Source organism: Crinia signifera, chromosome 6, assembly GCF_055691185.1.
Source record: "Crinia signifera chromosome 6, ASM5569118v1, whole genome shotgun sequence".
Classification (NCBI taxonomy): Eukaryota; Metazoa; Chordata; class Amphibia; order Anura; family Myobatrachidae; genus Crinia; species Crinia signifera.
The window spans coordinates 150,532,664-150,550,747 of record NC_139222.1 but is presented as its reverse complement, the minus strand read 5'-3'; the positions used below and the strand labels follow the sequence as shown (position 1 = coordinate 150,550,747).

The following is an 18,084-nucleotide window of genomic DNA, read 5'->3' as shown; positions in this document are numbered from 1 at the left end:
GGCACCGCAATACGCCAATCTGTTCATGGCAAAACTCGAGAGTGACTTCTTGGCATCCTGCTCAATCAAACCCTTGGCTTACTTCCGTTACATCGATGATATCCTGATCATCTGGACTGATTCTGAACAAGAACTCATACATTTCCATGAAAAATTTAACAGATTTCATCCAACAATAAACCTGACAATGAATTACTCATATACCGAGATAAACTTCCTTGACACCACTATAACAATTCAAAACAACGCAATACAGACAACCCTATACCGAAAACCCGTGGATCGGCCTTCATACCTCAGATGGGACAGCTTCCACCCGAAACACATCAAAAAATCCATTATCTACAGCCAGGCCATCAGATATCATCGCATCTGCTCCAGCCCAGCAGATAGAGATGTCCACTTAAAACAACTTAAAGGGACCTTTTTAAATCAGGGATATCATCCCACATCAATCAACGATCAGATTATCAGAGCCATCAGGATACCCAGAAATCAACTTCTCCAATATAAAGAAAGAGAAAGAAACAACCGTGTACCCCTGGTAGTCACCTACAACCCACAGCTTGAGGTGCTAAGAAAAACTGCAAAAAAACTACATCACATCATACACAAAGATGACCGCCTGAAAACAATATTCCCAGACCCTCCACTACTATGTTACCGACAACCTGCAAACCTGAAAAATATTATAATCCGAAGTTCACTGCCATCCATTACACAAAGAGGAACCTATCCCTGCAATGTAAGGAGCTGCAAAACCTGTGCCCATATCCTCACTACAGACAGTGTACGGATCCCCAACACACAACAGGACTATAAGATCCCAGGGACATTCACATGTTCTACTACCAATGTAGTGTACCTGATTCTGTGCACCAAATGTCCTATTGGGGGTCTGTATGTTGGAGAAACAGGACAAAAACTTAAGGCAAGGATGAGGTCCCATCGCCACACAATAAAGGAAAAAAAGACACACTTTCCTGTGGCCAAACATTTCTGCAGCCCAGGACACAATCAGGATCATATGAAAGTGATTATACTAAAAGGAAATTTCAAATCACAAAGAGACAGGAGGGTCTGGGAATACAAATTAATGACAACGTTTGACACCCTTAACACAGGACTGAATCTATCCGAGGGATTTATGGCCCACTACAACATCTGAGGAATCTGGCCCAGAGAGAGTGAGGGCATCGGAGCTCTAACTCTGGCCTGTCATCAACTTAGAGACAATAAAACTTTCACACTACTTATCTACAAACTAATTAAGGACTCAATTTACAAGCTCATTCTGTTATTTTGTTTTGTTTTGATCTTAAGAATGTCCATCTATCACATCTTGTTCCTACTCTGCTGTGTATATATATGCGGTTCTTCACACACCTTGTTATACCATGCCTGAGGAAGAGACCTAAGAAGTCTCGAAAGCTTGCATTTTAACAACATTTATTTTTGTTAGCCATTAAAAGGTATCATAATTGCTAGATTGCTATTTTGTTTTTCTCACTGAGGAACAATAAAACTTTTCAAAACTTTGACAGGGCCTGCTGGGTTGTGTAGTTTCACAGCAACTGGAGTGAGGCAGGCTGAATTTCAGTGAAATAGAGTGACCTCAGAAGGACGTATGTATGTGGATATAGAACAGATCACATTTAAACGAGGAGAATTTACAGATGATGAAAAGAACAAATGAGAAATTAAAGTCTTATAGTACATAACTTAAAGCCAGAGCTTTTTCTGTTAGTGCATGTGGTATGAATGCATAAGCAGGGTTCACAGGCCCCGCCCCCATGCACATGACCGGAGAAGGTGTACAGCTGTCTGGATGATCCAGACAGCTCTACAAAGTGCAGGTGAGTGCATAAAGCATCCTTTGAGGAGGATACCTGAAGCACTGCAACAGCACTGCAGGCTGGGGGTGCTGTTCCAGGCACCCTGCTAGCCAGATGTATGGAATATGGGGCAGCAACAGTGCCACCCCCAGAGAAATGGCTACTCTCACAAATTCTTAAAACTATTTCCAGGATCAGGAAGAAATCAGGTAAATATTTCAGAATTTACTATAACAAGTATCAGCACACATATCCAGAGTATGATACCTATTAATGTAATACCAATTTGCAACTTTAAGTGAACACCTTTTCTCCACTCTTTTTCACAAGTCTTACCTAATACATGTTTTCTCCTATAAAATAGCACATTCTTAATCAGATAATAGTTTCTGCTCAGCTGCCAATGGGGGTTATGCAGATGTGGATGGAGCTATGCAAAGTACTGTGTGCGCGCATTACAGGACACAGGACAGCAGCTGAGTGAATGACAGTCTGCTGCCGTCTGGGGGTGACGACCTGCGATTCCCAAAACAGAGGCATCTAGCCACCATTTAGGGGAAGGAAAGAGTTCGGGGATTGTGTCATTAGATGGAGTTTTCCTGGCCACTGCAACAGGATGGCTTGCATGGCACCCAGTGGCGTAACTATAAATTTTGCTCCCCCCTGCCAAAAAGTCTGTGGCTTGCTCCCCCAAGCAGCAGCTGGGGCTGCCTTCAGTGGCGTAGCTTGGTTTGGGGCGCCCCCCCGCCATTAATCCCTCCCCCATCACCACAGGCTTACCTGTCTGCGCGTTCCGGCTCCCCTCCTGGCTTCAATTAATAATTCTATGCAGACGGACCATGATAAAATGGCCGCCCCCATACCGCAGAACTGTCTGCTTTATGGGGCGGCCATTTTATCGTGGTCCGTTTCCATAGAATTGATTGAAGCCAGGAGGGGAGCCGGGACGCGCAGACAGGTAAGCCTGCGGGGGATGGGGGGCGGGGGCATTACTATAGCACCACAGCCCCCCGGCGCCCCCACATGCACAGCACCCCCCGCAACCGCGGGGGCTGCGGTACTATAGTTACGCCATTGGCTGCCTTACAGTAGTTACGCCACTGATGGCACCTCAGATGCTGCATCCTAGGACATAGCTAAGCCGCTACTGCAGCAGAAGGCACCTACATGTAATAGATGCCTCCTACTACGTTAACATACAGTGCTGTCAGCTCCATCCATTGTAAGTAGAGAACTTTCCCCTGCTGTCCTGCACACTCTTTGTAAGTAATGAATTGATGGACTCTGCAGACAATCTCAGATAAAGCCAAACAAATACACTTAATATGTGAAAATAATATACCTGCTGTCCAGCAAATATAACTTGAACATAAGGATCGATGAACACCTTCTTTTCTCCCATTATCTTGGAGAAGCTTCCCATGATCCCATCATTCATGCTGGGCAGTCCTTCTGCCTTGTAGATTTTAACACTCATCCTGGACCACGGCCTTTCTACAGGAAACCTTTTAGGGAGCAGCAGATTCCTACAAGAAAGAATGTAGAGATTACACAAATTAAATCCTCAAGGAATATAGGATGCAACATTTATGGAAACTATTTCTCAGATACCTGCAAAAAGGGCTCTGTACACATAATAACCAGATCTATTTTGGGATGTGTGTAAGCAAACATAAACTCTAATAACTCTGATGATCTGGATTTTCATCTTAAAATGCAAAGAAGCAGCTCTGGAACTACAATGAAATAAAGAACTCAATTAAGATGAATGTTCTCTTATATACAGTAGTAAAAATAATAATAATAGGATTTATGGTCTTACCTTGATAAATCCCTTTGTTTGAGTCCATAGGGGGCACAGGAATTCACGCTGGGTATGAGAGGTGAGGTAGCAGAGCGTGCACCATAGGGTAACAAAAAAAGTACCCAGCATGCTCCCTGCCTCCCTTCTCCCCTATACCCAGCCCCCTGACCCTGGGTCACCAGTTTCGTTAGCAAGCCCAAGGTAGGAGCAGAGCCAGAGAAGAAGGAAGAGCACACACACATATATAGCATACAGGCCCTAGAGCCATGGAACTTCCCTACATAGGAAGGCCCGCTACCAGGTGCGTCTGGGAGGGCGTCCTGTGCCCCCTATGGACTCAAAGAAAGGGATTTATCAAGGTAAGACCATAAATCCTATTTTCTTTTTCGTCCACTAGGGGGCGCAGGAATTCACGCTGGGACGTCCTAAAGCTGTCCCCTTACGGGTGGGGGATGCTCCAGGACTGCTGAAAGAACATGTCTACCAAACTGTGCATCAGCCGATGCAAAGAGATCAAAAGCATAAAACTTAATACTTTGAAACGGGATCGACAAGGCTGACACCTGTACCTTTAACGATGACAGGCGCAACCCTAGATCAAGGCCCACCTGAAGAAACGCCAACAGGCGAGAAATTCGAAAGAGTCTAGGTCGGAAACCTCTAGACGAACACCAAGAGAAATAAGTCTTCCAAACTCTATAGTAAATTTGTGCTGAAGAAGGCTTCCTAGAATGCAACATAGTATGGATGACCACTGGCGAGAAACCCTTATCCCTCAAGAGGGATATTTCAACAGCCAGCCCGTCAAAGCCAGGCGGCTCAGGTCCGGGTGTAGGAACGGACCCTGAGAAATGAGATCTGGACGTAGAGGCAGTCTCCGAGGAGATGCCACTGGCAGGTTCCTTAGATCTGCGTACCAACCTCGACGGGCCAATCTGGGGCCACTAGGATCATCATTCCTCCCTCCTTTTTGAACTTTCGCAGAAGGTGAAACGGGGGAAATGCATAAACAAGATGGAACGGCCAAGGTGCCGTGAGAGCGTCTACTAGAAAAGCTCTGGGGTCCCTTGTCCGTGAGCCGTACCGGGGAACTTTGAAATTGTGTCTGGACGCCAACAGATCGATGTCTGGCACCCCCCATTGGGACGTCAGCCACTCGAACACATCTGGATGAAGCTCCTATTCCCCTGCATTGATATCCTGATGACTTAAAAAGTCTGCCTCCCAATTGAGAACCCCTGGGATGAAGACTGCAGAAATCGCCGGAATATTCTTCTCCGCTCACCTGAAGATTTTGGAGACCTCCTTCATTGATCCTTTGCTGCGCGTCCCGCCCTGCATGTTGATATAAACCACGGCTGTGGCGTTGTCAGACTGGATCTTTACTGGGCATCCTCGGATGAGGGACCCCAAACTCTGAAGAGCCAGAAGGTTGCTCTCAATTCCAGGACATTGATCGAAAGGCAACTCTAGTGAGCCGTCCAGCAACCCTGAAAGGATTGAGAGTTGCAGACCGCTCCCCAGCCCCTTAGGCTGGCATCCGTGGTAATCAAGACCCAGGTTGGAATCCAAAATGGGCAGCCCTGAGACAAGTTGGTTGCCTTTAACCACCATGTGAGAGACAGGCGAACCTCCGGGGGCAGCTTGATCAACTGACTCCTTAGACGAGTATGATCTCCTGTCCACTGACTGAGAGTGTGAAGCTGAAGCGGGCGCGAGTGGAACTGCGCATACTCTACCATGTCGAAGGAAGCCACCATAGAGCCCAACACCACCATACACCTGTGTACTGACACCCTTCTGTGACCTAGAAGGGAGTGAATCTTTCTCTGGAGGGATTGGATCTTGTTCTCCGGAAGATACACTCTCTGCAACCGTGTGTCCAGCAGAGCTCCCAAGTGAAGTATCCTTTGGGAAGGAGTAAGAAACGATTTCCTCCAGTTGATCTTCCAGCCGTGAGATAATAGAAGCGTTACCGCCAACTGCAAATGACTCTGAAGCTGGCCTGGGGATTTTGCCAAAATCAGGAGGTCGTCCAGGTATGGAATCATCCAAACCCACAGCCGGTGCAAATGTGCAGCCATGACCGCCATCACTTTGGTAAACACCCTGGGAGCCGTGGACAGACCAAAGGGCAGCGCCCTGAACTGGAAGTGTTCGTCTTGAAGGGCAAACCTCAGAAAGCGCTGATGGTCCTGCCGGATGGGGATGTGCAGGTACGCATCCTGTATATCCAGCGAGGCCATGAAGTCCCCTGGTTCCAGTGAGAGAATGATCGAACAAAGAGACTCCATAAGAAACTTCGGCACTCGCAGAAAAACATTGAGCGATTTCAGATTTAGGATAGGGCGGTGAGAACCATTTGGCTTGTCGATCAGGAATAGGGAGGTGTCTGACACCTCTGTTCCTGAGGAACTGGAACAATGATGTTCGAGTCCAAAAGAGAGTGGATAGAAAGCTGTAGCGCTTGTTGTTTCGCTGGATCCTTTGGGAGACCCGTGCGAAAAAAACCGCTGAGGAGGGGGGAACCGGAACGTCAAGGTGTAGCCCCTGGAGACCACCTCCCTGACCCAAGCATCATTCGTGGTGTCCCCCCACCCCGCCGCAAAGGACAGAAGATGGCCTCCCACCCTGGGATCCCCCGGGTGGGAACTTGCCCCGTCAGGCTGCAGGCTTGTCATTTTGCTTAGCCGCTGGACGTCTGGTAGCCCAGGGCTGCTCTGTGGTTGCCTTAGTGGTCGAGGGTAATCTAGAGGTATGCTGACCTCTGGCTTTGCCCTGGGGCCGAAAGGACTGAAACAAGGTCTTTTGTCGCAGGGGTGCTGCAGAGGGCAAGAATGCAGACTTAAACGCCGGTGTAGTCACAATTTTGTCCAACTCAGGAACAAAGAGAGTATCTCCATGAAAAGGGAGAGCCTCTAACGCTTTCTTAGAATTGTTATCTGTGCGCCAAGATCTTAGCCACAGAACACGTCTAGCTGCAACCGTGGCCGCTGAGGCCTTAGAGGCCAGAACTCTAGAATCCAGAGCAGCCTCCCCAAATACAAACTAGCCTTTTGTATGTTCTGAACATGAGCTAGCAGCAACCTACGACTAGTGCCGTCAGACAAACCCCTCTCCAGTTTGCCTGCCCACTCGGACACTGCCTTGGCAACCCATGCCGCGGCAAGAGTGGGACGCGTTATGGCCCCCACCTGCGAATAAGCAGTCTAGAGGAAATTCTCCAACTTCCTATCAGAGGGGTCCTTCAAAGATGAAGAATCCGGAATGGGCAGTACTGAGGTGCGAACTAGTCGCACGACATGAGCATCAACAGGGGGAGGATTCTCCCACTTAGCCCTCTCCTTGGGAGGAACCGGATAAAACGTAGTAAGGCACTTGGAAAGCTGGATCCAAGGGGGCTCTACATAAGAGGAAGCTGCCCCAACACTGGCGCTGGCCAGTGCAATAGGGGGCAGGGGCGCAGGGGGTGCAGGTGGTGCTGACAAGCGGTCAACAAGCTGCGTCATTACCTGTGTCAGCGTCGAAGCCCAGGCTGGTTCCTGCTGGTGAGGAGGTAACGACGGAGGATTTGCTTCAGGCGCTGAACACCTGGAACAGATATCCTCCACATCCTGCGGAGAGAGTATGTTCACACATACCCTACAGGTACGCCGCATTGGAGATGGAGCCTCCTTGTCAGGCTTTGCCTTAGGCATACTGATGAAAAAAGACCAGCAGTTACAGCCCTGACACAAAAGAAGCAAGTGTTCCTATATAGGAAAGGCCAGGGCCACTAATACACTTGCAGCCTTACACACAAAGCTTAGCAAAGCAATTTGGTTAGGGCAAATATGTATGGTGACAGCTTAACTTTCCACACACAGGAAAGGCGAAAGTAGCAGAGCTCAACAATCCAGCTAGCAGCAGGAGAGGAGAAAACTACCATAAACCAGACACCAGGAGCAAGGTGTGGGGGAGAAATCCTAGCAGCCTCCGTCTCTATACCCAGCATGTGCCAGAATGGCTGCTGATTAGGTATATAAGGAGGAGCTAGGACATCTGGGGCGATCAGAGAGCAAGCTCCCAGCACGTCCCCAGGGGTGGGGGAGGGACCACAGGCCGTCCAACACTCCCCCTCAGGCACCAACCCCGGGACATAGCCTGATCTAGTGGAAGGGTGGACCAGCCAGACCCACACTGCCTGCCTACCCCCCCCGCTGACTCCCATACACAGGGGGGGATCTGCCGCTAGACACAGGGAACCACCGCTTACCTGCCCGGGGACGGAGCACGGCCACGGGAGCCTTCAAAACAATGGTCCCGCAATGGAAGTCCCCAGCCCAGTCACCGGCGCTGCCATCGCCGCCGCCAGGTGATGGAGCTGCGCTGCCGGTGACTCACTAAAAGAGCATCCGCTGCAGCAGCTCTGTAACCCAAGGCTGTTCTAACAGCCGTTCATGGCGCCTGCTCTTCTTGGCACCAAAGAAAAAACTGGTGACCCAGGGTCAGGGGGCTGGGTATAGGGGAGAAGGGAGGCAGGGAGCATGCTGGGTACTTTTTTTGTAACCCTTTGGTGCACGCTCTGCTACCTCAGCTCTCATACCCAGCGTAAATTCCTGTGCCCCCTAGTGGATGAAAAAGAAAATAACACTACATAAACATTGACATACACACATTATTATTATCTGTGTTTATGCAATGTTTATTTAGTGTTATTATTATCATTTTTACTATATAAGGAACATTCATCTTAATTGAGTTTTTTTTATTTCATTGTAGTTCCAGCGCTGCTTCTTTGCATTTTTTTCTCTTGTTAGCTTCTAATAGGGAGTGACTATCCCTTTATCCCAGCAGCTGCTTTGGGGAAGCAGCTCATGCTTCAGACGCCCTTCATATTCTGCCTTAAATTACAGAAGAATTGCAGGAGGTTTACAAACCAATAATTCTACACTATCCAACACCAATACTCAGTGTACATTAAGTAATACCCCTTTCAGGCATACACAAAAATCCCTGGATATTTCATGTGTACGCGCAAAATCCCAGGACTAGTTTATGTCTGAATGGCTCTACCCGGGATTTTAGTCTACTAAAATCCCAGGTCCTGCGCACCTGGGATTTTTAAAACCCCAGGATTGTACCGGGTTTAAAATCCCGAGACTAGCCACACCCCTGAACATGGCCACTCCCACTTTATTCCCACATTGTGCCTTTCATGCCCCAGTCCAACACTGTATGTTACACTCACTTTTCAATATCATCATTCTGGCTGCTGGCAGAAGATGGAGGTGCAGACATCGGATCACCCCTTGTTACGATAGATATGTTGCATTTTACAAATCCTTTTATCCCTGCTCTGGTGTCTTTAGGGTCAGTGATAACTGCCCACTTCTGGAGAAATCGGTGTTCTGGAGAATGTAGAAATGTAGAAGAAATGTATCAGAAATAACCAGAAAATGCCTTTGAAATAAAACTATGGCAACTTTTCATTGTTTTATACACAATTATAACACATTTGTTTTGATAACCTGATAACAGTCCATTCCTCATTTTATATATTTTGAATCACTACGGTAATAAAAATAGGTTTCATGAGTTTGGTTGACAGTTAATATATTGACATAATTATGTTGTCTCAAATTTAAATAATGCTGTTGAAATTTTGACTGTCGACCACACGTAAGTATCCCATGTAGGAGGTTCATCAGACATTCTCAAGCACGAACGCAGGGGTTGTTTCCGAGTATCTAGAAACCCCCCTTTGCAGCCCATCCATCGGCGATGCCAGCCCATCCATCGGAAATGCCAGCCTATCCATCGGCGATGCCGACGAAACAGTACAGTTCTCCAGCCGCAGCTCTCTCAATGCTAGTGAGAAACTGGGCGTGGTTGCTGGCTACCGCCTGTAGAGGGAGCTTCAGCGTCAGCACGGCAGTGCACACAGCGGCTCCTCTCAGGTTGAGTGAGGAGTAAGCGTGGGCCTACAGAGCCGGGTGAGGCAGTGCCTGTCTCCTACAGGAGCATGGTGAGTGTCAAACATGTTGAGGGGAAGCTTCGTGGGATTGAGAGGGTCAGTAAAGTCATAAAGACTAGTATATTGAGATGGTCGGGTGAGTTAACGGCATTTCAAAAGGGGAGGAGAAGGGAGTCTCAGTTCTGTGTGTGTATATATGTATCTTTCTGCTGTATACATGTATACTGTATGTATGTATCTGCTGTATACTATGTGTATGTATGCATGTATCTACCTTCTGTACAGGGCCGTCTTTTCGTAAGGGATTAATGGGCACTTGCCCAGGGCCCCCAGGTGTATAAGGGCGCTATGCTGAAGATCCCCTTTTTCCAGGGATACCAGAATTTTGAAAATCGGCCCTAGGGAACTGGAGATATCCAACTTCAAAGCAGCAGTCCACATACGACCTGTTAATTGCAATTCCCAGTCATATTTCTCAGGTTGTCTCTGACTCTGTTCTTTCTGAGAGTATATTCCAAAAGCTGGGGCTCTCCCCTTTCTGTCGACACTAGCGGCTTGTCTCTATCATGCCCAGAACCAGAGCTATCAGCCTTCCAGCAGCCGGTCCCTGCTCCAACTCCAAACGTGTGGTGTACAGTTTTATATTTTTGTCAATGGATTGCTCTGGCTCCTGATCTCTGATCCCCAAGTTCCCAGCACCTCCTGAAAGTTGGGACTCTAGGTTTTTATAGTATTGAAGGCTAAGAAATCTATTTCCAGACAATGGCAATATCTGCAGTCAAACAAGCTGCACTTCCACCGGAAAATGCAGAATATTAAGCCCACTCCATTATCCAACCCTCCCCTGCGTATAAAACACCCCCTACCTCCCTGGAAGTCATTTACAAGGGACCCTTCATTCAGCTCAGTGCCCCCTTCTACACGTTAGTGTTCTCCCTCCCACCACCTGTGCAGTAAAGGAGTAATTAGCAGAAGTTACTGCTCCAGGTCCTACATGTTGAATGGAAGATAGAGCACCCCCTGCCACCCGTGGGACATCAAAGCTGCTGCTGATAGCACCCCCCACCACTAGGAGGGGAGAATGGGTAAGGGCCCCAGTGCATTGCTTTGCCCAGGGGCCCACACTGCTGTTAAGACGGCCCTGCTTCTGTATACATGTATATTGTATCTGTTGTATATATGTATACTGTGTGTGTGTGTGCGTGCATGCAGTGTGCATGTAATCTGTGTATATGCATGTATGCTGTACTCATGTATACTTGTTCTGTATGTGTGTCTCTATCTGCAGTGTGCATGCATGTATGAATCCACTTTTTATATATATATATATATATATATATATATATATATATATATATATATATATATATATATATATATATATACACACACATATATATATATATATATATATATATATATATATACAGTATATGTGTGTGTGTGTATATACAGTGCTATTTTTCTGCAGGCTCCAGCAGGAACTGTGGCCCTTATTCTAGTTCACTCTTTCTGACAAAATATTTCTTAGATGGACAAAACCATGCATTTTTTTCTGTCTGCACTTGGCACTATACTGCTTTAAAACAGCCCTGATGGCCAAAAGCTGAGTAATTGTTATGGGCAATATCTCTTTCTGACCTCTTTAGAAGGTTTGATACATCTTAACCTATATCTTTGTGTTTGTGGTATATTATTAGATGTGTACTGTTTGTATAACATTGTACAGTATGTTGCTTGAGCTGACCAAATATGAAGTGATCATACCACTTATTCAGAAAAATAAGCAATAGTTTACTGTCCAATTGGCAAGACTTTCATTTTATGCCAACTGTAATAAATCACTGATACAGATATGTCTTTACACAGATGTGGTATACATTATGTTATTGTGGCTTGTGGTTATCCTGTTCTGTACCTGGTTGGTTATACACAGTCCCTGCATCAATTTTGAATGTGCCAAGCCGTGTGCCCAGAAATGGGATTTTCTTGGAATGAACAACCTGAAAAAAACAAGAAATAACTGTAGTGTTAATCTATGTAATCTTATTTCTCACCAAAATAAACTACCAGTCACTCTTAAGGCCCGTACACACACAAGGCGATTTCAGAGCTGTTTCTAAGCGATCTACTAGATAGGTTAAACATTACACACACCGTGTGTATACCCCCAGCGATGGGGATGCACGGTCCCACGTGACCCTATTGCCTGGCTAGATCTTGACTGTATGCAGTCAAGATCTAGTCAGATCCCCATTGTTCTCAGAACACATCACTGCTACGATCATTAAAGGGGTTTTCCCATAGATCATTCAGATGTCAAAAAGTATGATCTATTGTTACAAATATGGATGCATGTCTGTAAATACCTACCAGACATTAACGGACTTGTGAAGAGATAAAGCTTAATATGAAGAGATGCTTAATATGTTGCAGTTATATATTGTGACTCGGCAGGGGGTTAGCAAGAATTGTATTCACCTTGACATTGAAAACAATTGGGTTTGCATAATGCACTAAAGTACATGATAGAGAGCAACATTACAAAATAATAGGAGTGTCATGGAGGGTAGATTCATTATCAAGTGGGTTGTACAATGAGCTTTAAAAAGGGCAGGGAAGGGTGAGAGAGGGGGATACACAAATCATTTTTAGGCCATAAATCCCAAACTGATTCTGGAAGTATAAATAATGCACTGACTATTGCTTACCAACGTAGATAAGAAATACTTACATATATCTCAATCAGCTTATTGAACACGACCTCACGCGGTTCAAGGAATTCAAACACAAAATACTAGAGAGAAAAATATTTAGAATTACAAAAATCATTGATTACAAGGTGTGAGTGAGTGCCATTGACACATAACAGGATGCCTAATCAGCACAAATGACCATTAGCCTCATGTGATTTGTGTTGTTTAACACCCCTACACATTATGACAGGGCTGGGCAACACCGGCCCTCCAGATGTTAATGAACTACACATCCCAGGATGCTTTGCATTAGTTTTGCTATGTGGCCATGCTGAAACTGATGCAAGGCATGCTGGGATGTGTAGTTCATCAACATCTGGAGGGCCGGTGTTGCCCAGCCCTGCATTATGAGATGTGACGTGAGCACAGCACATGTGGATGTGTCCTTTGTATTACTCCCACTCTACATCACACTTACCTGATTATAATAGGGGCAATTAGTTGATTTCTGGGTGATAGTGTGCCTCTTCTCATCCCCAATTTTAATATGGACGACTGGATTAATGTTAACTCCTACAAGTTTCTGAGCTTGTACGATAGTAACTGCAATCTGCAAACATAATTTACATAATAAACAATGGTATTTGTACATCCTTTTTATGTGATATTCATGTACCAGAGAGCTGAGAGTAAACATATACAGGGCATATTCAATTACCCAGCAAAGAATTTCTGTCCAATTCAATTAGTTGTGAGAACCCTGCACGGTGATTACCTGGGACAGGATTTTTGCCTTGCAACCTCATGAACTGTGTTAAAATGCAGGTTCTGCAATTGGCCTGTGGGGAAACCCATTGATTCAGCAGATTACATGGAGTCAAGGGTTTGCGTGCATTAACCTCCGATTTACCACATTGTGAAAAGACATACCTTTTCCCCAAGTTGCGCAATCAATTCGCTGCAGGGTAAACTAGATGGCTAACTGAACATGCCTTGTAGTGTTCAATGTAACAGATAGTCATGAATTTAAGACTTTTTCAACAGTTTATAATTTAAGAAAAAGATATATAATGACATCATATAAAAAGGCAATCAATAATGTATAAAAGCACCAAAATATTATTTATTAACAGTTTCTTATATAGCGCAGCAAATTCCGTTGCGCTTTGCAATAGGAGACAGTGACACAACAAACAGGGTATTTACAGACAGTCAAATAGAGCAATAACATTTAGGGGAGGGTGTATAATGTCAGCTTCAGGCTAGATATGTCTATTTTCATCACAGCCATCGATTAAATCTCTGGCTACCCTGAGCCTGTGATAACTTGTGCCCAGTGTAAAAATCATTCGATGGTGCACCTTTTACGATGGGTTTTGGACATATTTGCACAGCTGTACACATCCATGTGCACAGTGATCACATTAATACGCAAGGGGGTATTTCACTCTAATGGGGCGGCATCTTAACTTAACTCTGACCAGGCAATTCGCAGCCATGCGATGAGGTATGAATTACCCCCAAAGTACATTGGCGCATGCACAGTCTACACATAAATGCTCAGTTGTGTAAACATCAGCAATGCATACAAATCTGAATCAGACTGAAGAAATCTCCAGGGTTTTTTTAAAGCGGCAATCATTTACACTGCAATTTTGATTTTGCAGTGTAAATGATTGCCGCTTTAAAAAAATTGGAGATTTCTTACCAAATCTCTCACTTTCTGAATCTCTCATCCTATTAAATTTCACCTTTTGAGTCTTTTGAAAGGTAGACTTAATACCTGTGTCACAATAAAACTAAACTGACTGCCCACATACAGTGGATGACACTATTTTGTGTGTCCAAACATTTTTTTATCCTATCAAAGAACATCAAAATGACTTTTGGAGTGTGGACAGATCCGTGTGATATCATGACATCATGTCAGGCTACACAGTTAATGTTTTGAATGGCTAGGATATCTTTATGGGGACCCTTGGGACCTGCTGGACCCTAGACAGGTGCCTAAGTTGCCTTGTGGAAAATCTACCTCTGCATTTTCATATTTCAGATATTTTTACCATAGTACCTTAAATGCAATCTTCATGACTACAAAAGGGGAAATAAAATCTCAGACACATGAATGGCAGGACATATTTTTGAAAACTGTTTTTTTTTTTTTTTTTTAAGTAGAAAATAAACACTAGTCCAGCGGTGGCCAACCCGCGGCTCGCGAGCCGCATGCGGCTCGACGCGCTGTAAAGTGCGGCTCCAGCCTCCCATCCCGTCTGCAAAGCGGGGTTTTGAATTTGGCGCCAATTCGGCTGCCAAATTCAAAACGCCGCATCGGCGGCCAATAGGAAACGGCCGCGGCGAGCAAATCAGCGCTCGCCGCGCCGTTTCCGCCCTACCCCCGGCGTCTGACATCAGACGCCAGCGGGAGGGCGAAAAGTCTTCTCCACGCCGGCGGAGCGCTCCTGAAGACACGAGAAGCCGCCGGAGGATGGCGCAGAAGACGGCGGCGGGGAGAAGAGTTCCGGCGCTGCTGAAGAGGCCAGAAGACGCCGGGATCAAGACAGAAGATCTCCGGCGCCTTCTGCAAGAAAAAAGAAGATGGCTCCCGGAGAGGCCAGCGGGGGTGGGAAGCAAAAGAGCTCCCCCCAGCGGCCTCTCCCAACACCAGGTAGGGGCCTTTGGCCTCCTACCCTCCATCCACCCTAGACCACCGGGTGTCGGGCACTAGGCCCGTGGGCAAATTCAGGCCCTTCTGGCCTGTGTGCGCATTAGTCGGGCCCTCATTTGTTTGTTGGGCCCTCCTGGCCCTCTAGGTGGGCCCTTTAGTTAGGAAGCTGGGCCCTCCAGCATAGGTGTTGCACTGTGGGCAACACCTGTGCTGGAGGGCCCAGCTTCCTAACTGTGGGGGCATATGATGTTTGGCACTGGGGGGGGCATATGTTTGGCACTTTGAGGGGCATGTGATGTTTGGCACTGTGGGGGGCAGTATTCCCTCTAAGCTGTGCGCATGTGCGCGCGCACACAACTCTACGAGCGTGCGCACAGACATTACAACAGAGCGCACAAAACAGCAGTGGTCCCTTTTTGCAGTTGTGGACTCAATTAATGTGTGTTTCACCCATTAACTACATTGTGTGCAGTGTTTTGAATGTTTAAATGTTTAATATCATTTTGAAGTAAAGTTAACACAAATGCTGAACGTCATTTTCCAGTTATATATAAGTGACGCACAAAAAATTTACATTTCTTCCAAAGTTGCACAGCCAAAATCTTTTGCCGCACACAGCCTTCGTAAAATTAGAGGGAACATTGGTGGGGGGCATATGATGTTTGGCACTGTGGGGGGCATATGATGTTTGGCACTGTGGGGGGCATATGATGTTTGGCACTGTGGGGGGCATATGATGTTTGGCACTTTGGGGGGCATATGATGTTTGGCACTGTGGGGGGCATATGATGTTTGGCACTGTGGGGGGCATATGATGTTTGGCACTGTGGGGGGCATATGATGTTTGGCACTGTGGGGGGCATATGATGTTTGGCACTGTGGGGGGCATATGTTTGGCACTTTGAGGGGCATGTGATGTTTGGCACTGTGGGGGGCATGTGATGTTTGGCACTGTGGGGGGGCATATGATGTTTGGCACTGTGGGGGGCATATGATGTTTGGCACTGTGGTGGGCATATCTGGCACTGGGGGCATAAAGTTTTGTCATGTGGCCACTCTCCTTGTGTCATATGACCACGCCCCTGACCACTCCCCCGATCACGCCCCTTTTTGGCGGGCGCGCCTTCGGCGCACGCATGATGTTGACTCTTTGGCTTGACGACTGATATTTTTCGGCTCTTTACCTCTGACCGGTTGGCCACCCCTGCACTAGTCCTTCTATATTAGAGGAAATAAAGAACTTCCACTGAATACAATATCATGGGAATATTTGTGAAGCTGTGACTGTCACTGATTGGTTGAACCTTCCATTCTGTATACAGTTTATTATTTGAGTCAAAACTTTTCAGATTTTTCTTGTATTTCTGGCCAAATTAATACTATCAAACTATTTTAACTATTTCTCTTCCATTCTGAGCTGGTTCCACTAGTGAAGAGAGGCGGAAGTCCACACGACAGTATCCACCAGAACCGTAATTAAGCTTTTTGGAAGCCAGAACTACACAGAGAACTGGCAACCCCCAGCCCCTATTTTTTAACTAGGGACAAATGTGATCCCAGAGAAAGACCATCCTGTGATGATACTTCCCACATTATATATTAAACACTGCAAGAAATTGGATTTGGACACAAATCCCTTTTATGCAACATTCATGTACAGTTCTTGAACTTACTGTAAGAAATCTTTGTTATTCAGTTACTGTACCATTTAATAAACAACACATTTAAATATACTGCTGTCCAGAATTTCAGCCCATAAACTGCTACATTCCCTATCATTGTCCTATATGATCCTGCATAAAAATGGTGAGATTTCTATCAACATAAAGCTACTTTCACTTTCTTATATAGAAATCCGCACTGCAACTGAACAGGTCTATATAGTGTGCAGCCACACATCCATTTCCTTGCAGCAACACACTACATAGATCTGCTCAGCTCTTTAATTGTTCATCAAGTATAAGGTGAGCTTCAAATAGCAGATAGCTTATTTAATAGATTGTCTGACTGCAATGCCACAGATGATGGGTTCAAATCTTGGGTATGTCAGCATCTTGAAATGTATTAAAAGACATCGTGACTGAATATCAAAGAGCTCTCAAGTTAAGTTCATGAATGTTGTATAGGTATTAGTGACTGAAGGGCTGGAAATAGGAGGAAAGCTACAAGTGAAAGTCATTAAAATATATTTCAACATTAACATAATACCACCAGCGCCCTTTACACTACTACGCACTACAGCAACACCTCTTCTCTCTCCCCCCTCCCTGCCAGCTGGTCCCGGCAGTCACCAATATGGAATCGATATCGGAGGCCACCAGATAGTACCGTGTGTATACACCTTAATGCTGTGTACACATGGTGCGATTCTGGCCATACATTTTTACTGTATATTAAAAATCGAACCGAAAGTTAGTCAGTATCGCAAACCATTCAGCCACATTGAATAAAGATTCAATCCTAATGCATGCCCCAGTTTAGTCAGTATCAAATAGAAAAATTTGTAATTTATCTTCAGCAGTATATAATGCGATGATAATACCTGAAAGGTTCTTGGTTTTGGATTGGTCATAAAATCTCTCACTGGAACGCTGCATCGACTGTAAATGTTTAGCAGAGTGAGAAATGTGGTTGGTTAGTATCATGGTCTCGCATTTTCATTTTTTACATATTATGTAATGTTTTAGTTTTAAAATAAAATACATTCAAATATTGTATTTAATATAACTGCATTTCTGTTCTGTAATTCAGAGCAATAACACAGATCAGGTTTAAAAATTTGGTTTATTCCAGCGGTAGCTGCTGCCCCTAAGCTGCAGCACCAACTAGGGTGTCCCAGCAGTACCTTGCCAATAGCGCATTCGCTGGCGCATACCTAGTCTGCAGAGCTTCAAAGCACTGGGCAGGAGAAGCTATACCACATGCTAGCTGCTGCAGGAAGCTTGGTGGGGGGGACTACATAGAGACCTGGCTGTGGGGGCGGAGTTACATGGGGACCCAGCGATGCAGCAATGTGGGACTAAGCAGTGGGCAGGGCTAGTGGGTCTCCTGCTATACTCTAGAGCAGGGGTGGCTAACCAATCAGAGAAACTGAGCCAAAAATATGTTATGATAAGAAAGAGCATGCA

At 45.7% G+C, this 18,084-nt stretch overlaps 1 protein-coding gene across 1 annotated transcript in view; it reads right to left on the bottom strand.

Moving 5' to 3' along the window:
- The window catches only part of LOC146007108 (fer-1-like protein 4), a 153,557-nt gene that overhangs the window by 88,226 nt on the left and 47,247 nt on the right, over positions 1–18,084 (bottom strand). Inside the window, exons 9-14 of the mRNA XM_083145491.1 lie at positions 17,499–17,556; positions 12,770–12,901; positions 12,330–12,392; positions 11,514–11,598; positions 8,870–9,029; positions 3,178–3,361 (exon numbers count right to left, since the gene is read on the bottom strand). Coding sequence (XP_083001617.1) covers positions 3,178–3,361; positions 8,870–9,029; positions 11,514–11,598; positions 12,330–12,392; positions 12,770–12,901; positions 17,499–17,556 — 682 coding nt within the window. The remainder of the gene's footprint in view (positions 1–3,177; positions 3,362–8,869; positions 9,030–11,513; positions 11,599–12,329; positions 12,393–12,769; positions 12,902–17,498; positions 17,557–18,084) is intronic.